The 27,656-nt window shown below is 35.6% G+C and overlaps 1 protein-coding gene and 1 non-coding gene across 2 annotated transcripts in view; one reads left to right on the forward strand and one right to left on the reverse strand.

Moving 5' to 3' along the window:
• Positions 1-27,640, reverse strand: part of LOC135694924 (tubulin polyglutamylase TTLL7) — a 30,319-nt gene extending 2,679 nt beyond the window's left edge. The window contains exons 1-25 of the mRNA XM_065213813.2: positions 26,856-27,640; positions 25,358-25,641; positions 24,974-25,031; positions 23,499-23,562; positions 22,962-23,029; positions 22,316-22,378; positions 21,585-21,680; positions 20,939-21,017; positions 20,154-20,249; positions 19,490-19,537; positions 18,767-18,858; positions 17,891-17,963; positions 17,161-17,319; positions 16,606-16,700; positions 16,141-16,231; positions 15,378-15,425; positions 13,393-13,455; positions 12,957-13,047; positions 9,057-9,106; positions 8,054-8,149; positions 5,744-5,935; positions 4,714-4,851; positions 4,185-4,265; positions 919-1,079; positions 194-242 (exon numbers count right to left, since the gene is read on the reverse strand). Of these exons, the coding sequence (XP_065069885.2) occupies positions 194-242; positions 919-1,079; positions 4,185-4,265; positions 4,714-4,851; positions 5,744-5,935; positions 8,054-8,149; positions 9,057-9,106; positions 12,957-13,047; positions 13,393-13,455; positions 15,378-15,425; positions 16,141-16,231; positions 16,606-16,700; positions 17,161-17,319; positions 17,891-17,963; positions 18,767-18,858; positions 19,490-19,537; positions 20,154-20,249; positions 20,939-21,017; positions 21,585-21,680; positions 22,316-22,378; positions 22,962-23,029; positions 23,499-23,562; positions 24,974-25,031; positions 25,358-25,604 (2,298 nt within the window). The 5' untranslated portion in view covers positions 25,605-25,641; positions 26,856-27,640. The remainder of the gene's footprint in view (positions 1-193; positions 243-918; positions 1,080-4,184; positions 4,266-4,713; positions 4,852-5,743; positions 5,936-8,053; positions 8,150-9,056; positions 9,107-12,956; positions 13,048-13,392; positions 13,456-15,377; positions 15,426-16,140; positions 16,232-16,605; positions 16,701-17,160; positions 17,320-17,890; positions 17,964-18,766; positions 18,859-19,489; positions 19,538-20,153; positions 20,250-20,938; positions 21,018-21,584; positions 21,681-22,315; positions 22,379-22,961; positions 23,030-23,498; positions 23,563-24,973; positions 25,032-25,357; positions 25,642-26,855) is intronic.
• Positions 15,597-15,668, forward strand: Trnag-ucc (transfer RNA glycine (anticodon UCC)). The gene has a single exon. It is a non-coding gene; the product is annotated as a tRNA-Gly (tRNA).
• Positions 27,641-27,656: the final 16 nt, after the last annotated feature.

The raw sequence follows: 27,656 nt of genomic DNA on the forward strand, positions 1-27,656 counted from the left end.
GATAAATTTATGCTAAAAATCTCGATGATTCAAAATCCTCCTGTGATTTTAAAGGACCACGCAAAGATCACGCAAAGACCCCGCAAAGACCACGCAAAGAAGACGAAAACTTCAAAGACGATGCTTTCGTTTAAACAGAGCCCTTAGATACAACGTAAAAATGACTCATAAGTTTGGGAGAATAGGTCCTTACCGTTGTTACACTCTCTGTTCCCTTGTTTATTACACTTTCCCAAGAGTCCCTAGGCAAAGACAAAATAATATCACTTAAACAGTGTTTATCCACTGCGGTATATCTTTGAAGGACATCAAACATAGATTTTCGCAGTATAGCCTTATTACATGAAAGAAGTCCCTACGCCTCCTTCAGTATAAAGCTGAATAGGAACTATCAAACAATTTCTCAGTTGTAAACAATACTTCATAATAAGGGCGATTCAAATGTGATCTCAAAAGAAGACTACGGCGATTAGAAAACAATAAATCTCAATAAAGATGTACCCAGGGAAGATATAATATGTATGACTTTACGTACAGACGTGGTATCAAAATATAAACAGAAAACAACCAATAAGAGTTGTATGTCTGTAGTCTCTGAGACCATAGGGGGGCCAACATGCAGAAAGCTTAAAGTTTGTCAAATAGTATCAGCTTTTTCAAAAATCGATTTCAAAGAATTTGAAACATTGAAAGGCAAAGCTCACAAGTGAACAAGAAGTGAAGATCAACAAAAATGGTTGAAAGATAAACTTGAAAAAAGAATGTGTGGCTTTATTTCTAAAATGTAGTTTTCACAGCATCTGGGTGTTTTACAAAATTTTTGATGGGATGCTAAAGACACGTTTGCTGCCTATATGGCACCTTCCGTCCCTGCTGCTTATAAGTCCCTTTTTACAAAACTAAATGAAAGTAGCATACCCATTGGTGTTGAAACAATTCCATAACCCTTGTCCATGATTGGCAAGCAGCCTGTTCATTATTTTGTTGAACATTCGACAAAGGCGCAAGGAATCGACATCTGGAACCCTCCAAACTCTTTGTATTATAGCACGGACATTTCCTTTGACAATATCGATGACCTGCAAATGTCACGAACAAGAAAGTTCATTAACAAGAAAATTCAGTGGCACTTTATCTTATACAAGTATTTTATCATCTCTGAATAAAACATTTAAATACTTGAGAAGGCTCGTCTGGGAAACCTAATTAAGAAGGCATCATAAAACAAGTAAGACATCTAGTAGTTTTGACTGAAAAGAATGATAAAAAGAAGTTTTAAAGCAAATGCACAAAAATGAGATGCAAATAAACTGAATACAAATAAGAACTCCTCAACTATAACCGTGATAAGACCTGTTTACTTTGTGATTAAGATACCTTACACTTAATACTGGTAATAGCAGTGCAAGAAAGTGAAAATAAAAGTAGAATAAGATGAAATCTTTGAACGCACAAAAACTAGCAGCTACATATGTAAAACAACAAGAAAAGAATATTTATAAAACTTTATAAGCAAACTAACTGCAAATAAAGAAACATCGATGCCACAACCTATCCCCTAATAGTTATTCATAAATTCATTCAAATATATTAGCGGTAGTGTGAAAAACTTAAAATGGCTTCGGTATCTTAAATGGCATGAAGCTTCGAGCAAAAAGCATCTCTTATTATTCAAAAATAGCACTCCACAAAAATAAAGATTAAGTTTGGAGTTAAAACTCAATCTTATAATCAGTGTTTCAAATTAACCAAGATCCTTTTCTGATTTTAGGATTTCAAGCAGATTGTGTAGGATGAAGTGTGATTTCTGGAGACTATCAAAAGTGGAATCAGCTTGGTTCAACGAGAAGCAGACAAAATACCACAGAAAGGGACCGAGGGATATTCTACAGGAGAAAACAGCTTTATAAAGCTACTTGAACCTACGTTCGATTAATGGGAAATCCTCCACTGCACGCACATCTGATTATAAGTGAATATCTGCAAGCAGCTAAGTGGTACAGAGAACACCGCTTCAGCGAGGGATATAGTGTCTTATTCCCAAGCAAAAGTAATTAAAAAAGGCAAATCCAGGCAAGGATTTCTATCGAAACACCAGAATTTGAACCAAGCTTACTTTTATCTCTGTCTAGATGAAAGTAAACCAAATATGCCTCTGTTGTCATTGGTGACAATTGCTCACTTGTACTGTTGTTGGGTGCTAAGGGGGTGCCTCTAAATAAAGTTGGCACAGGTAGGCCCCTTGCTTGAAATAAGAGGCATTAACAGCATTTCAATCATAAGAGCATAGACTGATGGAAGCCCAGTTTGCCTCTCGTAGTTTGCTTTCAACTCCTTTTATAGGCCCCGTTTACACGAGCCTGGGTTTGCTGCCACCACCCTTAGAGGGTCAACCCGTCTACGCTAAAATCTCCTTCATCCTTTACATGCCTTGCCAGGTAACCCTTCTCGACAGTAGGTTGACCTGTTGTGACGGATTGCCTGCTTTTGAAGTTTTCTCATGCGAAGTCGGGTCAGCTAAACCCGGGGTCATGTAAACACTTCTAAGCTAACCCGGCTGAGGTCAACCATCTACAGAAACCAGCTAACCCGGGCTCACGTAAACGTTATTTCTTACTGCAGCGTGTTCACCTGCCCCGGAGTGTAATCTAGCCGGAGATCATGTAAACGGTGCCATAGTAGCGTTGGGATAGCAGTAATATCTAGACGGTACAGTCACTTTTAACCTGCATGCAATTCAATTGAAGCTGCAACGAAACTAAAACAGTAGTTAAAATAATCCTGCGCACCCTCAAGCTCATCTGATTGGGACATCTTGCAATGGGCTGCTTGATTTTATGAAAACACCATAGCTACACAGAATGGTGCTAAAGTACAATATTTTGGATTACAATGACGCAAGCATTTGCGTTCATAACACGAATGCTTTCTTCTCGATGAAGTGAGAGGTGCAAAAGCTTTTGACAGCATATGTGTAGCATGCAGTACATGTTGGCAAATCAGACGCTTTTGGTAGCAAGAAAAGATTGAAAATTGATTGATTGATTGCCAAAATAAAAAAGGCCAACCGTTCTTTGTAATTTCGTAATAATCTGGTTGAAGGCAGTGGTGTCAACGTTTTTTAAAATTCATCTTGAAAACAAGCTAAAGTGCTAACATTTTAAAAGGCAGAATTTTCTAAGTTGTCTAATGCTTGTTGATCTCCGATGTAGTAAATTGCAGTCCCTCCAAAACATGGGTACCAGATTCAACTCAACAGGAACGTATATCATTGCGGTGCTGGGGGGGGGGGTTGGTGGTGGTGGTTGGGTGTCACACTCTTTGAAACCCTTTCAATTAGTCGGCAAATTAAGAGTAATCGGGATCTAAGTCGCAATTCCCGAGCTTATTAAACTCAGAGAATAACATAACATAATGTTAATGGCGAGTAATTTCTTAATGCATAAAGGAATATAGATAAATTTCAGTCAAAAATTTCGTAACATTTAACCTCCCAAAAATATCCGTGAATATATGTTCCTGCAATTCAGTCTTGGTAAACAACTTGTTTTGCTCAAATGCACGCTTCAATGTACAATAATAATTCAGGACACATTACACCCTCAATCTTTGAAACCACCTGAATAAAGGGCGATATCCACTAGGCGAATTCTTTCGCGCGAATCGAATTTTTGGCAATGTGAGCATGCGTGGTGTATTGTTCTCAGAATTTGCAACAACAAAATTCGATTCGCTGAAAGTAGATCACGGTCCTACTCTATCGCGTCGACTATTTATTCGATTCACGCGGAAGAATTCGCCTAGTGGAAATCGGCCTTAAGTCGGCTTTGTGAGAGTAACAGAAAAATCTAAGTCGCAATTCCAACATTTATTTACGTCAGAGAGTAATATAACATAACGCTAATGTTGAGGATTTTCTCAATTTAGAAAGGAAACGACCGAAACCTGTAAGATTAATGTTTCGCAAGTAACGGCTCAGTGCAATTTTAGTACAAAATAATAATTGGATGAATGTCAGTCTGAAATATAACCTTCCAAAAATATCCGTAAATTTACGTTCCTGCAACTCAGTCTTGGCAAACAACTTGTTTTGCTCAAATGCACGCTTCAATGTACAATTATAATTCAGGACATTTTACACCTGCAAGAGAATACGGTAAAAAATACGGGGCAAAACAACTAACCTTTTTGCGCTTGACGGAATCAAGTTTCACTAGCCAATATGATGCAACTTTTGGTTTGTGGTATTTCCAGTTTTCCATTATCTGAAAATAAAAATAAAACTTCATCATATTTCATTCTACAATGTTTGCCTAAAGTACTGATAACACCCGTGCAGTTTCATTTAATTCTTGATCTATTTTCAATTCACCCTGTAAAAAAACTGAGTTGGCCTCTTTCCCTCCAAAACAATGTTTGAAGTATACCCTAACCATTCTGGGATCCAAAATACAGTTGAGATCGAATAGTGTATTTCTTTGAAGAACCATCAAACATTGTTTGAAAGGGGAAACAGTTAATGTGAATGACAAAAAATTCTGTTGGTGTTTCAAGACATATGGTAGACATCATACCTGCAGAAAGGGATTAATAAATGCACCTTAAAGAATTTTTGCAACTAAAGACTTTGCTTACTGACACAAATTCGTTCGGGTTTGGGAAACGTATTTTTAAATTTGGAAACAAAGTTAGTCTCAAAAGGCAAAAACTTACACTATCAAGCAGTCTGGATGCCTCCTCATTCGACTTTCCGGGAAACTTTATCTTCATATTGTTAAGGGCATGCAAGCTTTCTCTTGTAAGTTCATTGGCATCACCACAAAAGCAGTTGGCTGAAGACTGATCCTCCTGCTGCATAGATAGAGATGAGAATTTTAACATGGTTCAAATAACTTATTCACATTACAGAATCCGTTTAGAGTACTAAAATGATGATATCACAAAAATCTATTCTTACATTTTTTAACATTGAACAAATAGCCCGAAAGCAAATCATAAAATACCCCTAAATTTGAGAGGTTAGTTAGATCGGTTACAAACTGCCAGAGGTATAGACACATGAGTACAGGCATTTCCCCCATCAAACCACTTATTTGGACCTGGTTCCAGTTATCCGTTAGCAAACTTCAAATCTTTAACTAGCAATGTCTCATGAAATGCGTAGTAGAATTAAATGATTTTGCATATTTAGAGGCATTTCACTGTTTTCTTTCTGCTCATTGTCAAAATATATTTTTATGATGATGATTTTCTAGAAATATATCATTATAAACTCCTCGCTTTGCCACACTGTTGTATTTGTATTTTCTTACTTCTTGATTTGACCACATCTTGTGATTCCTATGCATGGAAAAATTGAGGGCTGGCGACTCTCCTTACTGCAAGTGACAGATGTCATAACAGGGACGCTAAACCCAAGACCCTTGGGTCGATACAACGCGACCACTACTTTCGGGCAATCCTTACACTGAAAATTCACGTATGGGAAGAAGAAGGGAGATGGACAGCTCCTGGCTCAAGTGTCAATCAATCTGGATATTGTGAGTCAGGAGCAACTAGAATATCTTCCACTGTCACATTACTTAGATTTCAATCATATCTCTCAATCACGTGCAAATTGGAAAATAAAGCAACATGATATACGTGTTGCCGTGATGATTCTTTGTATCCAATGCTTGCATATAATAAATAAATATGCAAACAACTCTAATTAACGCTAAGAAGAAAAAGGCCTTATGCGTACTTTCTGCGCATCCAGGGACAATGACGACATCGATTTACTAATCCCTTTATGCTTTGCGAGTGCATGAATCTGTCCGCACCGAATGCGGTCGTTTGTGGACGAGTACGGTCGCTTAACTTGCGGCTTGCTTTGCAGGTCTGAGACACTTTCACTCCGTGCAGGAGGCTTTGCAGAAGGCATTGACATCAAAGGCTTAGAAAAGAGAGATTACCAATTAGTGTATTGAGAACATTAATGTACGGTATCCTAGGCAAGTTGTCATGTAGGTTATATAAAAGGCTATAGTTATGTCTTGTAAATAGAGCAATATAGGCGAGGCTGCTGGAAAAACATCGTACAACGTACAACAGTTATAAGAATGACTTTATATGTAAAATGTTTCAACATTTTGGATACATATACATACTAGCAAGAAGCATCAATAGAGACTGCATTTTTAAAACAATCAACTGCAGGCCGATAAAGCGTGTTTACCTTCACGAAACCAGTTTTTGATTGGTACGTTAAATTGATGCACATTTAGATGATTACATTTGGGCAGGAAGGAACTTTACAATCTTAGCGCCTAAATCTATATATCATAATAGGTAATTTTTTAACCTGAAGAATTTAGATAAAGTTTTTTTGTAGGAAGGAGTTGGTGAGAAAAGGACGAAACGTATAGAAAATTAACAAATGGGTGTGCAGACGGAGAGTGAAGGTTGAAAATGCAGGCTAAGGGTGCAGGCGAAGGGTGCAGGCGAAGGGTGCAGGCGAAGGGTACACATGAAGAATGCAGAGATGGGCCCACGAGGTGGGGATACAGGCGGAAATTGAGGGAAGCGGATAAGATTTGGGTTGGGAATGAATGAAAGCTCTTCCTTCTTATCTTACTGGGTGCAATGTATCACAAGATGACATCGCTAGAAAGTAAACCTTATTCTAATCCTGGAAAAAAGTATTGGGTAGAACTTCAAATATACATAGTCCACTAAAATCTTTAAAATAGACTTTGGTGCTATGGACAGCAACGGAGCATGAAATAAAAACTGTTTGAGAAGGGTAATTCAAATTTAAAAGAAAACGAAGGATAAAATTATTATCAAGTAGTTTTGGTAATGACGCATGACGCAAGGTCACGAGAGAGCAGAGATTCTCGAGCCGCACGTGGGTTGCATACGTAAGTATAGGTATAGCAATATGCAAGATCATTAACATAACCTTTTATATGCAATTAGTGAACCATAATAGCGGTATATATTCAGACTGAAAAATAATAGTATCACGTTACGGATACGTCTTCCTTTCTTTGTTACAATTAATAATTAAAAACCTGAAATGTCATGCAGAGAAAAACTAAAAGCTCTCAATTTAAACCTTTCGTAGCCGATTTAATCTTTAATTAGGTCTTTAACAGTACATTACAATACATTAAAAATATCCTGAGAGAGAAGATTGACTCGTGTGAAGGAAATAAGGACAATTCATTCCAAAACATTTCTCCTAAACATGGTTTTACCATTATTAATAGTCAGAAGGTTCAGTTGAAATTACATCCAAAATTAGACCTTTCGTAGAAATAATCGACCTTAAAAACACAAATCTCAATTTTTTTATGCAAGAATGTTTGATTTCCTAAAACGTTTTCTTGATAAAGAAACCAACAGCAAAGGTCTGCACTTTCTTCTTAAAAATGATTTATGAATAATTTTAGGCCCAGAATTGAAAATTTTATAAGATTATCGTTGTTTAGCAGTAATCATAGGCTTTTTTTATAAAAAAGTTGGTATTTCGTTTTTTGAGTTGGTAAAACAATCTTAAATTTTTGCTTATAATCACTTTTCTTTTTCAAAAATACGACCTTGAAAGTTGAAAACACTATTAGCTATATCAAATGTCACGAAAAGGTAATTGACTTCGCGAAAACTCGAGCCAATATTTTTATAAAAGCCAGTTTTGTTTAGATAGATTTTTTTAAATATCTGTAAAATGGATATATGTAAGAAACGAATACTATGTAAGGACCATTCAAGGATTTTTGGTGTATATAATAACATATATATAACAAAAAAGCATATATATATTAATATATAGGACAAAATTGGGGAATTTCAATATTTTTCCTCTAGAGACGGTAGAAATTTATCTGATTTCGTTTCAATGTTAATATTTCGATTACGTGCTTCACCGCAAAAATCCAACAGATTGTACTATATAACTTATTCATGAAATTTCTGGATTGCACGACGCTTCGTGAGAACATACTTCCTGCATGTCGTAATCTATCGCACGGCTCAATATCATCTCAACTGATAAGAAAGAAACATTTACCTTTGGCGGCTTGACGGAGATTTCGTCGAGGTCATTGAGAAGCAGCCTTTCATCGTCATCTTCTGCCTGCTCTAACAGCTCAATAACTTCTTCTTCCTAGCCAATATAATTCAATGCATTCTTTATCAACTTTCCCTTATACAGTTGCTTAAGACAAAAACATAAAGATCCCCGCAGCTATACATACAGTACTTTGCATTTCAAATTCGTCTGTGCATAATAATGCCAAACAATATAAAGAGCTCCGGTTTGTCAAAAGCATCCCCTTTTTTTATTTCCTATATACAGCTAAAAAATATTTCCTGGTTGATGATGAAACATGTAAAAAAATTATGATAAATTGTCTTCGAGTAGTCAAAATGTAGCCATTCAAAACTGTAAAAACAAAACAGATACTAGCTTTGTAATAAAAAATGATGGATTTTAAAGTATGAGTATGCACCTTTAGGAATATTGAAAATATACAGTCTTGGTTCAGGAATGTGTGCCTTAGGCCTATGCGGGGTGTCTCACTAAATTTCACTGCCTTGACTATCTATCGTGTAGTCCGTGTCCACAAAAGATCTATCTAAAATTTCTCTAGCAAACGGAAACGCATCTGGCAGTTTGTTTAGAGTTGGTGCTGGATGCAGTGGGGTTGCTACTGATACAAGGTGACAATGGAAATCACCTTGAGAGGGCTAGATATAAGAAAGTTTGTTTTGCTTTGTGAAAGTGAGCTGAAACTATTCGCTGGTTGTCAGTTTATGAACTGATCTACGCTTAGTTTTCCAATCGAAGATGTTTGGATTCCTTCGAGATAATTAATTCAAAGAGGTTGGAAATTAAGAGTTCAAGAAAATCAATACTTTAGCTATTTGCTAAAAAACCACGCTTCTGCTCATAAAATGGAGTTTTCAGGTCGTTTTCCCCTACATAATCTCTCATATGCTTTGTGCACTTACACGCAAAAAAAATTACAATTATTCTATATAACAACTAAGAAAGAAATGATTTGTTCTACCTTTAGAGAATGAAACTGTCTTGCAGCCTCCTTTTGCAAGTAAGGTCGACCTGAAAAAGAAGCATATTTAATATGATCACGTCATTAACAACTTATCTAAATGCCAAGCGAAGCCTAAATTTTAAAATTCCTTCCAAAATACTTCGAGCACCAACAATTTTTTTTTTACTTTCTATTTCCGTATACAACGACTTCTCTAACCTTCAATCCTCTGAAATGTCGATAGCTTAGGGAAAAACCATACAAGTTAAATGAAAAAATACTGGGTTGTTTTTGGCATATAATTATTTCAAAGAAGAGAAAGGGTGGCTGAATTTTCCTTGCAAACTGAGGTTGATGTTTCAAGATATTAGGCAGGAATGGTAGCCCGAATGGATAAAACTGTTGTTACCCTGAAAAAATTGTCTGTATGCGCTTGCAAAAGATACCGGCAATCTTCATCATCGATTGCAATCTTCATCATAAAAAACCTTCGCGATAAAATTGTTATCAGGTTCCGAGCAAGAAGAAGGGGAGCTCGGGCGATCCTGGTAGCGTCACGGCTGGGAATAGGGTCCCTTTATTTCATAATCTCCCTTCTTTCAGGTGGCAGTGAGTTTCTGATTCCTCCAAAATAGAGTGAAAATTTTCAACAGAGGGGGAGAAGGCAGTAACAAGGTCTTTGGGCACATCTGACCGTATTACTTTCCCATTGGGAAATACAGTTTATATTTATCATTGAAGCTGATGTTCTTATACATTTTGCATTTACTTCTGTACAAACAACTTATCCACAACTGGATAAATATTTTTTATCGTGTTCTTTCGGAACTTCATTCTGACGTTTTATGCCCTTCATTCTGAGTGTCAGTCGAAAAAGCTTTTAGTTAATATGTTTTAAAATGTTTGCTTTATTCAAAGCCATTTTCAAGTTCTGTACCGCCAAAAAACTGTTCAAACGACTTTTCATTATAAACTTATCATACGAGATGAAATCTTAATTGCTCGTGTCAATTGTATCCATATTTAAGGTTTAAAAACTGCAGCATCGCTAAAGCTACCAAAATTACTTAAAAACTAGCTAGTTTCGTGACTAAATGTAAACAATTAAAATTTAAACGTGGCAAAAGGAGAATAACGAGACAGAAAATTTTTAACGATCTGCTTAGTTTAGTGGAGGTGAAGTGGACAAGACCACTAAACAAAATGTGTGCTTGGAAATTGAACTTGCTCTTTTAACCTAATAATAATAAATAATAATAATAATAATAATAAAACCATATTTATACAGGTTAACTTGTTCAGCAAAATAATTTGCTGCTATCAACCAAGGACCTGTTAACCTAGAGTTCTTATAATATTTTACAATAATAAGTTCATATAATTTTACAATAAAAATGTTTTAAAATAGTCTAAATATGTTTTAAAATATGTTTAAAATATTTTTTACAAAAGAAACAAGCAATGATAAGTCTAAAGAAAAATGCTAAAAGTCAAAATCAAAACCCTTGCAGAAAGTCTTGAACTTTAAAATTGAGGTTATTCCGTCCTGCTTCAGATTTCACTTTTGGAAGCAATAAGCTGTGTTCGTTTCCACGAGTTGCTTTACAATGTTTAATTTTCTGAAAGTACGTCATAAAGTCAGGCGGTGCATGGCCATTCAAGCATTTAAAGACCTCAATAACTGAGTTGCAGATTAAAAATTACACTATTGAAGAATAACTTGTCAATTTAACAAAGTAGGGTTTCAAGAATAACACTCCCCTTACTCCTTTAAGATAATTAAGCCCCACTTAGCCTAGCATATGAAAGCAGAATTGAGTATATGCATTTTTTATAAGCAGAAAGAGATGAAGCAACTGGTTCGCATCTGAAACAACTTCAAAACATCCACACAAGTTAGCAAAGAAATAATTGGTCTAATTAAATGTCAACTAAAATCTCGCCCTGAACGTGACAAAAATCTTGCATTAGGAATGAGCAGGATAAGCATTTGCAGCTTCGCTTTTACTTGCTTCGTAAAAATTAGGCCGGGCATAAAACATTCGGAAACTTACAACTTGAAAAAATCTGGTCACTTATCGAGCATACTTCAATAGTAAAGTCTTTCATTTCTTGAGAAACATTTAATACAAATATCTAAACTTTTCTGCTAATAGCTTAAAGCTAAGTGTATCGCTATATTATAAAAAAGGTTGTGCAGGTTAAAGAGCATTAGAAAACGTACGGCCCGAAACAACGCTCGATTTGCTCGAAACTTTGACAGAAAACTTAGGCCCGCTAAAAAGTTTCTTGATAAAGCATATCAGTGCATTGAGCTATGAATAAATCAGCCTTGCAATGATACATTCGACGATGTAATGAATTAGTGCATGGCTCCTTTTAAGGTGACTAACAAGGTGCTTCTCATCATCAAACCAAACCGAATACAACAAAAGAAAAAGATTTACTTAACACCCCGCCAAACGTGCGTTTTCTCTTGCTAAAGTCGTTCATGATGCATCTCCATTGATATGCGAAACTGCTAGCTTAATTCATTGACAGACATTTGTAGTGAATTTTTATAGAAAGTGCAGCTCTCAGTGACGATTAAACCTTTTTGACAGAAATACTCAACGTCAAACAAGCCTGATAACCATTCAACAAATCTTGATCCTTTCGAATAATTTTTGTTTGTTTAACAATCTTCAATTGTGTTTCAAGAATAAGTCTTTTTTAATTTAAAGATTACTGAACTTCTTTGATGGTTCGGCTTCAATGAAGCTATAAGAACCATGTTAGAGTTGTTCAATAAAACCATGCTGACAATAAAATCGAATAGAGTGAAATAGTCGGCGTTAGGTGGTTTGCATCTAAAGAAAACCTGCTAAGGAACGTAGTACTAAAACATATTTACCTAGGCACCAGTACAAGTAATTTTGCAAGCACAAAAGAAAGAAAAGGAAAGCAAATATATGCAATAAAGTAGGTCAAAGCTGAGAAAGACAGTAACTGATCGAATTTCAATAATAAGCGTATAGAATGGAAACAGTTGGATGTAACATGCACGTTGATGAGATCGGACTGGGATTGGACATTCGAGACAGAGCAGTTTTATGTGCTTAGCTGACAGTGACAGGTGTAAGATACTTAAAAACATTGCTTGCAGATAATCTCAATTGGGATGAACTAAGGCATCTAATATTGGAAAGGCTATGGCATATTTATGTACAGGCAGGGGCGGACACTTGATCAAATATTGGGGGGCAAGCCTATTGTTTTAATAAGATGACGTCATATTTCCCATTGTTTTGGAACAAAAGACCATTGTCCTCTAAAGTATTGGGGGGCGGTCGCCCCCCCAAGTGTCCGCCACTGTGTACAGGCACCTGTCGCATAACAAAGCCGATGGTAAAGAGCTTTGAAAATGGATTGCTTTTTTTAAAATAGCTTAGATTGTTCGATTACTGTACTTCCTTCTGTTTAACAAGCAGCAAATTGGACCATGACGTATGCAAGGATGATAAATGCCCCGGGGTAAGTGGCAATAAACAATGCCCCGGGGTAGACAATGCTACGAGTGGTATCATCATCAGTCAAATAGGTGCATGCATGTTTCGATGCCTTTAGGGTATTATCCTTAAAAATCTTATCCAAACTTAAGTGAATACCTCCTAGCCTACAAGCCTTTATGCTACTCTAATACACAGTTTTTTCAATACATAATTTTCTAATGTCCTAAAAACAGAATTGGATAAGAAGTCCAGGTTGGAGGTGATCTTTAAAGGAGGATTTCGTCCAGGCTGTTGCTTCCTGTGATTATTTCATTACAGTTACTGGTTTGGCCTCATACCACAGAGCTACCACAGAGCTATTGTAAATAAGCGTTGTAAATAAAAAAACATTATTGTATTGATTAAGCTTGCAATTTTTGGCCAATACCTGTAAATACTTTTGCGGCAGCTTCTGCTAACTTTTTGTACCTCGTATTCTTGACGTTGTCGTTTGATGGATAAATTCGTATAAAATTCCCCTGCAAACAAATGTTTGTCCTTTTTATCAACAAAATGACAATTGTACTAGGAGATTGGTACAACCTTCTACACACAAGGACATCTTTTGGGGGAGAGGAGGACAAGAGGCCAATGAACCGGGACATGGGATCGAAGTAATATATAGAGTATAGGGACAGAAAAAGAACCCGAAGGGCAGCCAGCCTGTGGTCCAGATCCTTCTACTTTCAGGTTAGGGGGTTGGGGGTCTGGATCACATACCATGGCAAGGCAGCTTTTAGAAAATCTTCAATCGGTCTTTGCCAATCGCATGTCAGAGTATTTGAAATTAAGAGTTACGATATATTTTGGGACTTCTAACTCACCATGTGACGATTTTCGTAATCTTCCTTGGCAGCATCCCGACGGAGTTCGGCAAGTCTGACTTTCTGTTAAGGACAAGTAAAAAGAGTGACTAAAGGGAAGAGTATTCTTATCATCAAATGACAGTTCGTGTCCCCATACGAAATTGGCCTAGTCATATGGAGGTATACTCGACACATTGGCTTGAGAACCGCAGACCCAAAAGCAAAACGTATCTCGTTAAAATCTTTATTCTAATGGTTTTGCTTAGTGACCCATTAATTATTCAACTCTAAAAGGCCAATAGCTTTCAGCTACGAAGCAAAAGAAATTTGATTTGGGGGTAAGAGGGGATCGGGGTTGCAGACCCTCAGATTTTCCGACAAAAATGGGGTTCTCAAGGTGTGACTGTTGGACAGGGTTCCACAATTAAAAGCGATTAGAAGATGTGTCTGCTCCAGAGTTTAAATTTCAATAAGGTCCAAGATTTTTACATCTAAAATCCCAAAAACCCAAGCTATAAAATTTACATATTTAGTCATAAGAGGAATAAATTCCAAGTGAACTTTTAAGTTTCCCAACTGTAATTGAATTTTCCAACCATTGGGGGGCATCACGCCCCACGCCCATTATTATTTACGTGGCTGAGCTCCCGTAAAGCTTAAATCGTTTATCAAATTTCAGTAGCCTGTGTTCCAGACCTCTTATTTGCAAGTAGAGGGGCTGGAGCACAGTACAGGCTAAATTTCAGTACAACTGTTGTTCAACACAGGGCCGTAAATCCCGGGGGGACGGGGGGGACTGGACCCCCCCAAAAATCTGGAGCAAAACGATTCTTTTGATAAATTATCATCATTTTCTTTGAAAGAAACAAATCTCTGGTAGCCGGGTTTGAACCAATTACGTTTTTATGTTTTATTGCAACAAATATTCAGCCACTAAGTCATGGTGTCAAGTGCAAGTTGACTTATGCTGATAGCCGTTATTTTTGTAAGCAGAGTGATTTTTATCTGTTTTTTACCATTTTTTACCGTTTTATTTTTGAAAACAGAATATGAAATAAAAAGAAAGCAAGCTGATATTTTATTTGACCTATTTACCAACTTATTTACGCATATTTCTATTATTTGTTTATTATTTGCTTTTATTTAGTAAATCACTTTCTGTATCATTAGAATGTATTCATTTTTGATGTGTAAACATGGCCTACTTAAAACACTCAAAATAAGGAAGACGCACATTTCTGTTCAGGAAGTAAAATTCTACCAATCAATACAACATCATCCCTACTTTCCTCAACGTCTGTCTCTAGAGTTTAAGCATGGCTCTTGCCCTACACAATTTCGCTCAATAAACAATAATTTGTGTTCTTCTGAGAAACGTTGAATTTTCTATCCTGAGTTATCTAGTATTTTATTAAATTTAGTCTGGAGGTGCTTTTTTCAGCCTTTCTAGAAGGTATAATTTCAAAAATTTTCTTTTGCGTCGGACCCAACCATGGTGGGTCCTCCTACGTCACTAAACTTGATTCTAGCTCCCAAGGTTCATATTCGTGGGGCCGAAAATTTCATCTATCAAATTATACACACACAGTCAGATGTACTAAGTCTTAAGAAATCCCAAAATCTTGACTTTTGTTTTTCAAGTCATTTGCCCCTCGACTGTTTTCATAACACATACCATAAATTGCTTGGTGGTGCCATGAACCACGGCACACTTTAAATTGATTTGCTCTGCTGACCCCCCCCTGTTCACATGACAGATTTACGGCCCTGGTTCAACATAACCCACTCTGTTTTGTTAACAAGAGTGAAAATTTTAAAAATAGAATATTTTCATCTTAGGAAGGGCATGTTTTAACGCTGTTTTTATATTTTTGGAAAATCGAGCCTTGGTGCTCTTACAAAGTGTTGTCTTTTAAAATGGTTGTAGAAAGAAGGGAAGTGGCCGTTTTAAGTTACTAGCAAACATCTTGTCAGACAATATATTGTATCTGTGTATACCCTACCAGCTCACTGCGTTTTTGTTCTATTATCTGTTTCCTTCGATCTTCTTTCTGAAAAGGATGGAAAAGAAAAGTGTAGAAAAAACAAAAAAGCTTAGTAATGCGTAGCATATAGAACAGGTTGAACTCTTGCAGATTGGATCCTGTCTCTATGGTTGAACTTCACTGCGGTGGAGGCTTTACATTAGATAATGATTAACGTGGAATGCCAGTTGCTCCAAGGCGTCGGTGGTGTAGCGGTTAGCATGGTTGCCTTCCAAGCAATCGATCCGGGTTCGACTCCCGACTGACGCATTTTTGCCAACTGAGCAATTTTTTCTCTTGAAACATTTTTTACCTTTTCAATGAAATTAAATCTTCAATATTTGAATATGACTTTTGACAAGGAATTGTTGGTAGAAAATGAATTTTTAGTATGAAGTTGTTTATTACTATACTTAACTGCCGTTTTCTCACAAAAACAGTCTTATACTCTTAGTTGCTTAAATGTATTGTAACAAAGTAGTGAAAGGTAGAACAAGATTTTGAACTCCAAGTTTTAGATTTCGTTTTTGAGGTAAAAATTATTTGCAATCAAATTTTTTAGAAAGTGTTTTAAGAAGATTAATTTTTGAATTTTCGACCACTGTTTAATTTGGGAAAATCTACATTTGAAGACTTGGGTCCTCTGAGAGTCTTATTTGATTCTTCACTTTTCGAGCTTAAAATATTACTTTGTAAATTTTCAAGCCCAGATTACTAGGAAAAAATTTTGAGAAGAACTCACCGAAGAACTTTCACTTCTTTTGACTGGCCTAAGAAGGCGTTTGCGAGCTTCTCTTTTTTCTTGAGCAATGCCTCTTCGCCTGTCGCTTAACCTGTGGATGTGAAAAAGAACGGCTAATAGATATCACCGAAAATTGATTTTGAATCCTAAGAGAAGATGGCAAATTCATTTTGTCCAACGTCAGAAAAGTTCCAATATAGGGCAAACAAATTATTGATCTTGGAAGGGACTATCAAAAATACTAATTGGAAACTTGAACATCATTAGGCAAACACACATCAAATAAAAATTAACAAGCAGTAGCACAAAACATTATTAAATCCATATGATTATTTTCATCACTTGCCAAGCTGTCAAAATGGTGAGATTGACAAGGTCAATGATACATTATACACAAATCGTATGCATGTGCTCTACATGTATTTTGATTCAGCCAAAGTAGAGAAGTACTGGAGAGGATAATACCTTATATTCACCAGTTTGAAAGCATCTCGAAGCATATTTCGCTTGATAGCATAATCCAAAGGCTGGTCGGTACCGAAACTTGGCGCTCTGTTAACCTATATATAAAAGAGTGAAATAATAAAGAGCTGGGGTATAGGAAGTATTGAAGAAGGCGAAAAGAAAGAAGGAAATACTCATAGAAAATACCAGAATGTATAGTGAAGAGAAGATGAAAAAGACTTGGAAAATATATCAAACTGTGGGATTTCGTGGAGACAAAAAGGCTCCTATTTCTCATAAAGATACATAGATCACGTGTGATTTTAGAGAATGCGTATTGGTTAGAAGACTGATGATGAAAACGCCTTCCCTGCTTTTGTTTTTGAGTATAAATATGGCCAAACTTTGTTCATCATCTATCATGTTATGCTGAGAAAATATGCAACCAAAATATTTAATGAAGAGAGGAAGCCTTACAAACAACGAATGAGATTCTGAATATCATATAAAACAAGAGACACGATATATGTAGAGCTTCTTACGGTAGATACAATCTGATTAATGTAAAAAACTCACCTCCAGGACCCACGGTTTTAGCTTTTTGTCTATGAGAATATCAAATCCCAGAATTTCAAAGCAAACGCTTTCACTTCCTCCGGGATCGCTTGGTCTTGAGACATGGTAGGCACGATAAACATGGGGTTCAGCTACAAGCAACGTTTTTACGACGACATCCTGAAAGAAGCGAATGAGTGAGTAACAAATATTGACGAAGCACAAAGATGGCTACCATGTCCTTTTGCAAGACGGAAAAGGTTTCCGAGGCATCTTACAAAATATAATAATTTTCTAATAAATTTGATCAACAAATGTCACATGCTAAATGATGACCTTCATGACATTTCAATCATGACAATCCTTGATAGCTAAACTTAACCAATAAAATACCTACAAAATAAACAAATAACCCATTTAGAAAACACTGACTTTTACGAAAAGAAGAGGGCTTTAAAAATTGCTGAGCTAGCCCTTGATTAGAAATTGCCCAGGAATTTGTAGGCTCGAGATAATTTTGTGCTTATAAATGTATTGATGGAAAGGGAACACACATTGTCTCATCAGAGGGCAAAACACAAAACATCGAAAACCGGAGTATCATTTTCATATAAAAAAGGCATCTATCTTTGCCAAGTTCTGAGATCTCGTAAGCCAGCTGCTTTTTGCTACACAAGCTACGAAAGGAACCCAGTGGATTTTGGTAGAATGACATTAACTTGGTAACAACTACAGTCAATCGCAATATTACCTGTATACTGGACCAGACAAGGTCAGGATTCTTGTCTTGCTCTTTCAACCATTCAAAGAAGAATTTCAACGTCCTAGAATCCAATTAAATGGTTCTTTATTCGCAAAAAGGATCACTTAAATTTAAAATAGACTGTTTTTGCAGGCCATCAAAATCTAAGCTACAGAGTCTTCTGAAATTAAAATACAGCTAACAGCATGCCTACAACAGATACGCACATACATACATACAGACTGCACAACTGACCCTTGCTATAGAAGGAGCTAGAAATAGAAGAAGCTAGAAATAAAGACGTTACTTTTGATCTTAGAGTGCCTAAGATTATTCTGTGTCAAATAAAACTCCTATTATCAATATCTATGACGATACACAAAATTTCAAATTAATCGAATACATGGTTACGAAACCCTAGACATTAGCTTATTGCAATCACATACTTAGTCAACAACCTTGGTTTTACCTAATGTGGCAATTCAAGACTCCCTAAAACACATTACGCCGATAATTATACACCATCAAAGCTCTATTTTATCAAGGCCAAACACTTTAGAGAGTCTACCTAAAAGTTGCCAGTTAATAAACATTTTACATGAGCGTTTGAAACTCAGGTTATTGTTTTACAGAAATGTTTTCACAATGTCTTCAATATAATAAGCTTCTTACAAGCTAATATGTAAAAGTATAACAGTGTTTTGATATTTTTAATGATAAATTCCAATGCCCTTTTGATAATGTTGCAGTGACAACGACAAAAGTGGCCTATATAATCCCTTTACCGTGTCCCTTCATTTGCAAGCAGCTTTAGTTACAGCTGCATTTAGATCACCATGAGCCTTTTCACTTCATAACACAAAACCAAAAGAAATTGCTATTTACCTTTTTGAGCCTTGGTCTTCACTTGACGTTTTGACGAAGGCATCACTGTATTTATTCACAGAATAGTTCGTTAGATGCATAAATTGGCAAGTCTGCAATGAAAATGGCATCAACGTGATTGATGTAACCTTGAAGTTTACAAGCTCCTCAAATTAGCACATCATAGACGTTTAAATAATCTGTATCTTTAATACAAGCTTGTAAGTATGAGGTTTATTAGAAATAAAATATACCTTGTTTTAAAGTAGAGATTTTCTAAATTCAAAGAAACTTGTACCTCTTTCCCCTTCAAACACGACTAGGAAAAATTCCAACACTCTGCAAGTATGATACCAAAAAACAGCGCGTACAAACATGAGAAATGGCTTTTCGAAACACCATGAAAAAGAATTTTCAACGAAAGGATAGACAAAAAATGAGCCCTATGAAAATTAAGTTAAACAAGATAATATTTTTACAGCTATAATCCCAAAGTTCAGAGCCGATACTCTAGCATACGAAGCATACACAACAACAACATTAAATGGAAGAGAGAAAACCAAAATGGTTCATATATCAATGACACCAGACATGTGCTGGGTTGCTGTCTCAATTGGTCTGGCTAGTGGTTTGTATGAGGTCCATGATTGTAATTAGACATTCTATCCCTACAAAAGGGTTTGTGCTCAAAAAAGGCCTAATTTGCAAAAAGAATAGACTGCGAGACGATTTCAAAATACTCACAATGTTTGCATCAGTTGGAGCCGAGTATTCGACTGTGCTCATTCGAACCTGGAAGAGTTAAGAAAACCGGCAACTATTAAATGGGGAAGAAAATTTATCTTTGTTCAACAGGATAAAGCACAACAATCCAAAAGAACCTAAATGTCACTTGCAAGAGAGAAATAAAGATTTCTGGGTGGTGTTTGCTATACAGTTTATATAACAATCAAGAATGAAGGTCTCAATAACATTGTTTTATTGATCAACTCCGTTAGATTATAGTAAGCTCTTATGGTACAAATAAGCGTATTTTCTAAGCAGGCAGCTTGGAAGTACGACTCAATTTTAAAAACGCCCAGCAATTCCGCACAGCATACTAAGTTGTTAGGAAGAATTTACTGTTTCTTTTCTTGGAAATATGATTTATTATTCAATATAAAACTGCCACCATATTGACATTTTTAGAAAGGCTTGCAACAAAGTTCTTGCATACTGTTGTCCATAAATCTAGTTTGCTTGTCCAAAATGATGAAAGAAGCTTTGTCAAACACATAGAACTATCCCGCCCTTTTCTTCATTTTAGAGGCTTTGGTACGATGATACTATGGTCAATGATCATAATATCCAAAGCAAAGGATAATCAATTAAAGGCTTTTTGCAAATTGAACTAGATTTAGGCACTTACTAATCCATCGTCATATATGAAAAGCTTGAGTGGGTCACAGGAAAGCACCAAAACGTAGATTCGAAGATCAAACTTGAAGTTATCCATCAGTAGGGGCTAAATAGAAAAAGCATCAAAATACTGAGATAAAAAGTTAATTTAAAGATAAATGATGTCTTTACTAAAGCTTTTTGCTGAATAAGATCTCTAAATTTGAACCCAGGAAACTTTTATCTAAACATGAAGCTATACCAATTAAACACGATTTACCCCTGGAATAACGTCATCATTGTGAATTATTTTTGGATTTTATTCACTTGTGAACAGGCAACGACAGAGAAAAAAAAGTTGACCTGCAAATTGTTGTTGATAGTTTGTTAGGTAAGCCAACAAAAGCCATACTCCTGAGGCTATAGAAAGGCACTACTTTAATGTCTTTGAGGATTAGGGGGTAACCAAGTTTAATAATTTCAGTGGTATGATAACTACTTTCTAGCAATTGGTTGGCCATTCTCAGCAAGTTTAAATCTCCTGTTAGAATCGTACTTATTTCCTGCATCAATTACGATAAGATTCAAATCTTAGCAAGGAGGGGAACATTTTGGCATTTTGCGTAGACCTGTTGCCATTGGCATCGACAACTTGCAGGAGAAATCAAGCTCCTATATGAGCCAGTGCAGGTGAAATCAAGCTGCTGCAGCCCTGGGTACGCCACTGCCCACGGTACCTTAAGAAAAAAGCAGAATACACGAGGCGACTTTTAAAGTATGTTGGTGAATACTTTTAGAGTATTTTAGTCTACGTACCTTTTCAATGTATTCTTGAACAATTATATTCTCATGACTGTGTGGAAGCAGTTTATCAGCACTTCGCGTAAGTTTGATTCTAGAAAAACACAGAGTCTGTAAAAACAAAACAGCATACAAAATAAGCAATTCAACCAATCGCAAATTAAAGGGTTAAAAGTAAAAATTAGCAAATCAGCTGGTATCAGGGTTATGTTTTTCTAAGATAGAAGTGTCTTTTCGAATTGCAGTCGCTTAACTATCACAGCATATTTTGTTCCATGACAAGCCACCCTGGTTCAAAACGCTGTCAGGTTGTTACGCCCCAACAAAAAATCTCAAAGCTCCGGTTTGCACTTACTCTGAGCTTTCAAATATTTGATTTTGATATGGGTGACCCAGAATTAAATGCAACATAAAGGAGTATCAGCTTGACTTCAGCGTATGGGTGATTTATTTTGTTTACTTTTTAGTGCATTTTATCAAATGAAGACAAAAAACATCTAACTAAAAATTTATCCTATGTTTACGGCCCACCATGATCGTCTTTTCTCAGGTGACGGTTTCGGGCTGTTGAGAAAGCAAACTTTATCACCTGTGGATAAGGAAGTACCTGGTAAATGAAAATGTAGTAATTCCTAGTGTGCAAAATGCTTATAAGGTATACCCATTTCCCATAGCACCATTTGCAGGCTTGATGATAAATGTTTTGTGTTTCTTTCTCTTTTTCAGGTCCCTGAGATAAGACTGGAAGGCGGTATATCTGGAAGTGTTTAAGGGTGAAAACAAATACTTTTCTCATAGTTTAATAAGCTCTGTATCAAAATAATACTTGAGAAATTGACCAAATATCACTGCCAAACAATCATTGGCACAGCGAGAGTTAATTCTTAGTAAAGAGCTGGGCTAATTCCAAACGTTGAGCATCTCATGAAATTCTCTTGAGCTTTGTTACGCATTTTGACAAGGTAACAAAATTTCCGAATTTTTTCTTAGAAACTTTAATACAATGACTATCAGCGACTAATAAAAAATCAGAAATTAAATTATTCAGAGTTTTATTCACTTTCTAAGTGAGGGTTTTGAACTTCAAGGTCAAAGAACTTTGAATCAAGTTTTTAAAGCATATAAAGAAGCAATAAGGATAGAAAGTAAATTGCCATTTTGGTTACACTTAAGAAGATGGTTTGGTATAAATGCAAGTTATTGTTTGAGATTCTAGGCTTGAATTGAAGTACATTAGAATGCTAGACTGGATTCACCAACACTTCAGTCTGAGCTGAATTTTATTTTCTAGATCAATTTCTTTATTGGGCAGTGCCAAAGCTCATTAATAGCAGAGAAGCATATTGCAGGAATGTATTCAGCCTCTTGAGGCAATTCCTATGAAAAGGATACTCTCCAGGAAAGTTCCAAGTTTGAGGTACAAAGTTGAATTCATCTGGGCAGTCTTTTTGCATTCTAGGAACAAAAGAAAATCAATTTCATTGATAAAGAAATCAAACTTCTACTGCAATATTTCTGGTAACTTAAAAATAGAGAGTGATCTGGGGCATTTACAAACAAGTCCATATTTTTGGTTCTTCTTTTTTCAAAGGTCTTATGTCACACAAGCAATCCTCCTATTTTGAAATATTTCGAAATTAAATGAATTTCCTTTGTAAGTAATACAAAAATTAAAATGTTGACATAATAGATCAGAAAAAAACGCTGTTTAATGATCAGAAGAGAAACTCCATAAACAAAATGACAACTTTTCAAACTTTGGAATGTTTCTCATTTTCATTAAATGATAATACTTTGATATTAGTGTTAGGTTTGCACAGAAATCACCATTATTGCAAAGACCAATAACACCATTCCCGATACAAAGAATGAAATTATAATTACAAGATTTTATTGTCTTCTTCAGGGCTGCTAAAGGTTCATAGCAGCAATTATCATATTGCAAATCAGAGTGCACCAAATAAAAAAGAGAACAAGAGAAGGTTAACAAAATTAAAATGATGAAAAACCTTATATATTCTGCTATAAAAATACTTACTTTGACATGTTTCTAGCCAATGTGTCTTTACGTGAGATTTCGCACATACCAGGGAAGTGGTTTATTTTCTATCAATGCAAAAACCAGAAGCAAAGCATGTTATAATTTCGCAAAAAGCAAGAAATCTTGAACAGCTTTCAAATAATGCACCAATTATTAACTTGCATAGGATGGCTTTCTAACTTGCTATGAAAAGAATATTTTGCTTTTGGGAAAATGTGTTAAGTACAGTTAACAATGACCTAGATTCAGTAATTGCTATAATTTACATTTCCAACAAACAATACACCTAGGCAAGTTTATACTCAAATAAGCTGAGTATTTGTGCTGCAACACTTTTGATATAAACTTGAGAGTGATGGCATGAAGTTGCCTCATATTGATTTTGAAAACAGGTTTTGTAAACAGTCAATCAATGCCTTTTATCCTGTTGTAAAAAAGGGTTTTCTATGAAACTGGTTCAGATTCTGTTAAAAAAGTTTCATTTTCAAGCCGAATATGTTCCTTTCCCATTAAAAAAATGTTGCATAAAAATACCTGAAAAAGTTTGAGGTCCACAATCCTATCAATTGTGACAGGAGAATCACTCCAGATGAGCATACTAATAAAAAAGGAAGCAGAGAAAACTTCAATTTTATTGCATTCAAAGAATCAAACACACAGGGTTCTGGCACTGCATGGTCAAAGAAGCATGAAAGTAAAAAGAAAAGGATTCCTAGAATGTTCAAAGCCAATACGTTTGAAACACTCTGTGAACAATCTCTGATACAGTTAAATATGTCTTACTTGTCAAGTGCTTAATTTTGAGAGATAAGACAAATTCTTTTTCAATTTTCTACAAAAACAATATGTCAGCCAATTTGTAATACCTTTAACTGAATTTTCAGATTTAGCTGTATTTCATGATGCTCTTACAGGTTTAGAGATCAAAAATAAAAAATTCGAAAAAAGATTTTTATGACGTCATCACTTCGATACTCTATATCCATAAACTTTCTTCAAAATATGGTCCCACAGCCGTTTGAGGCAGGCCTTATTTGGGTTTACTAAAAATTTGCCTGATTTAAAAAATTTCCTGAAATTCCTTACCTGCTTAGACCGTCCTCCACAATACAGTGTTTTGATTAAAGAAAATTAGCATATAATAATATCAGACCTTCCAACCTTTTAGATCTATAAACTGGAAAAAGCTGAGATATAATTATACTGTCTGAGATGGCACCATGGTTGCTGCCAAGGGAAAAAGAAAACTTTCGAAATTTAGATGCTTCCAGTTTTTTGGTTAACGCACTTTTTGAAGAAATTTTTAACAATGCAAGATTTCCCTTAAATCGGTTTCTACAGGCTGAAAGCTATTTGATAGTTTTAATCAATATTTTTGTGTCGCTGTTAAATTTTTTAGCTTATGCAACATAATTTTCTTCAGGTAGGGACATAGTCTCTCAGCTTTTTCTTCCTAGCATTTCTTATTATTCTCTCTCCCAATAAGTACCCTCCCAATAATTTTATGAAACGGAGCCTAATCTGGACATTCACTGCCAATCCCAACAATATCAGTGGATTCCTCAAAAACACCTCCTACCTTAGTATGCCCCTCCTATCTACTTGCGCAAAAATTACTTAGATTTAGCGTGCAATCTTGAAATGGTCTTTGACAATCGTTGTTAAGCACATCAAAGTTAGTAAGAAGAAAGAGCTGGTATGTTGCAAGGTGATTCTTGTTCTTTTTGCCTTTAGTATTGTTGGGTTCTTTTATGTAAATCTTCCTCGCATGCTAGCTATTTGGCAAGCGTCCTTTGGCACCCCTATAAAGTGAAGATTCATTTTGGCACCCCTGATAATTGATCCCCCTTGCCCCCCTCTGCCAGCAGGCAGCTGATGCCTTGATGCAATGCCACTGAACAACAGTGTCAAAAGTCAATGGAGGAGGATTTAATGTTAAGAAAAAAAGTGGTTTGTTAACATGAAAAGAACATAAATCAAAATCATGCAAAAAAGCAAAATTTCCTTACCAATCTGGGCTATCTGTATCAATAACCTTCATTCCCAAGTCACTACAAACTTTTCTTACTAAAAAAGAAAATCATGGCTCAATGTATTATCTGAAAAATAATCTATTGAACAAAGTTAAAAAAGCAAAAAAAAGTTATTTTTAGCAAAATTCATTAGGAAAAGGTGTTTCTAAAGCAACTGACAATTTTACCCTTAACACATAGTCAGAGCTTGACAATATTTCCAAGAATAAGAGGAATCTTCAGATAATATTTGGAAAGGTTCCAACTAACAAAGTATCTTTAATTTTTTCTTGGTATCATTCTTTAATTAATCACTTAGAAATGTTGAACTGCTGAAACAAACTCTATGATTAAATTGTGGTGAGTAAAAAATGTTCATACCAATTGAAAACTTTGTGGCTGCCAAATTAGCAAGAATGCGAGATCTTTTCTTTTTTGTTGGTTTCTTTTTCTTTGAACCAGATTTCACTCTAATGCCTGACTGGGTTGAAGAGACCTGGCTTGTTATAGAGCTTTTGCCAGTTAAAGGAACTGCATTGTCAGATTCACTATCTTCAGTTTCATCATCCTCCTCTTCTTCCAATGATTCATATACATTATTTGATCCTTGATGGACAACGCCATCCATTTTGAAATCACTTCTTAGATGCAACTTTCATCACCATCTGATAAAGGAATTGGATTAATTTAAAATAAATGGAGATATTTGAAGAATTATACAAAAATGCTCTTCTATTTCATTTTTGTTTTTGAATCTCTACTTTTGATGCCCAAAAATAATAAATTATTATAATAAATTAAAATGAGAATAATTTAAGCTTTCCAGCTTCCTGCATTATGAACATAAAAATGATAGAACCTATGTCAAAATCATTTACTTTTCAGTCTTTGATGCATAACAGCAGCTATGTAAACTGATGGGTATTTTGAATGGGTGATGGATACAACATTTCTGATTGATGAATAAGCCAATTGTAGTTTTATTCTTAAGTTATATACTTTCAATACCAAAACATTGTGCTGTTCTGTCGATTCTTTTTGGGTTATTTTTAGGCGATGTTAAGGCCTAAGCTATGTTTATCTATTCAGAAACTACATTTTTCTAATCAGCCTTGACAGATAACCTTTTGAACTCTGGGGTCAGGCAAATGAAAAAGGCCAACATATATCAAGTTGCTCTTGCAGAAGCCAGGAGAAAGAACACCACACAAATAATCACTGACTTAGATGCTTATTTTTTCTCCTTTTCATTCTGTCGTTCAGCTTATATGCTCTCACAAGAATTAGTTAATTTAATCTAAAGATCAATTCTGTTTTCGTAGACGTTTCCATGTTGAAATGAAAAGACTAAAATTGCCATTAGGTTAGAAAAATAATGGCAAAGCCCATAAGCCCTTATCAGCTAGCACGACTATTGCTACTCTTCTTCTTGGCTAGACTACGACAATTCATGAGATGAAAGACTTTCTAAACTTTTTGAAGCGCTTGCACACGTCCGAAATTCAGCATCAATGCATACACAATTGATAAAAATTACTAAACCTCCTAAGACGCACGGATAAATAACATTGAAAATGAAAGAGCTATGAGTACTGTTGAACTGCCTTTTACAAATCCCATGGGTACTTTGGGTGTTTGCAAATCAATATGATGTACAACACGACACGAGGACCTTGTCGACGACGAGCTGTGTAAAAAAATTATTGGCGATTGATCCTTTATTAAGTGAAAAACTTTTGCAAACGGGTATCATAGCATTTTCCCAAACTGAATTAGCAAGATTTCTTTTCTTTGCATGCAAACAAACATTGCACTTTGTCGGGGGGAAATCAATGGCCTAAATTTCCAGGTAGCACGAAAGTACAAATAATTAATTTACCTCCTAGTATTCTGAAATGATAGCCTCTTCAAGATTCCCACAAAGCATGCCATTATCGAATAAACATTATCTTAAAGACTGTTGCCATGAAACTACAGCGTCCCAACATTTGTTTACAGTTTCACCATTTGCATGACAATCGTTGACCTTGGCAAGTGGTACCGAACAATATTTCTGTTTGCCTTCTTTATCTTATTGGTAAATCTCGTTTTGATGGAGAGTTTGTTAGTCGCTCTAGTAATCGCCAAGGCAACAACTTCCTATGAAGATAAACTTTAGGTCGTCGTCGGACTTGCCGAACCGATTAAAGTTAGAAACTCAAAAGCTGTATGTTCTGAACTCTTAAAAAAAGTCGCTTATTTTACATTCATTCTATAATTAGAGTTAACTTAATTTAAGGTAATTAAAATTTGGCACGACTATACTCTAGCGACCCACATTTTCGTCATTTGTCAGAAGTTGAATTCCTAATTTGTCAAAAGTGCAGACCAGGGCCTAAATTTTATCATTGTGGCCACAAGTAAACTGGTTTTTACGACTTCATTGAACATGTACAGAACTTTGGCCTTATTGGTGACTAAATGAATATATCTTGCTAGCTACAATTCATATATGTTGTTATTGATTAATACTTTACAGTACTTTAATTCTTGTAGGGTTTTTAATACAGAAAAGAGATCTGAAAGGTCAGAGTCTCTGCAAACATTCTTTTTTCTTGTAATAGAGTGTTCTAAAGGTTTGCTATCTAAAGATGAGGCTATCTGTACACAAGCCACTAAAACAAATACATACTGTAGACTT

The sequence above is a fragment of the Rhopilema esculentum genome, chromosome 8 (assembly GCF_057945365.1).
Source record: "Rhopilema esculentum isolate cy_ngs chromosome 8, ASM5794536v1, whole genome shotgun sequence".
NCBI lineage: Eukaryota > Metazoa > Cnidaria > Scyphozoa > Rhizostomeae > Rhizostomatidae > Rhopilema > Rhopilema esculentum.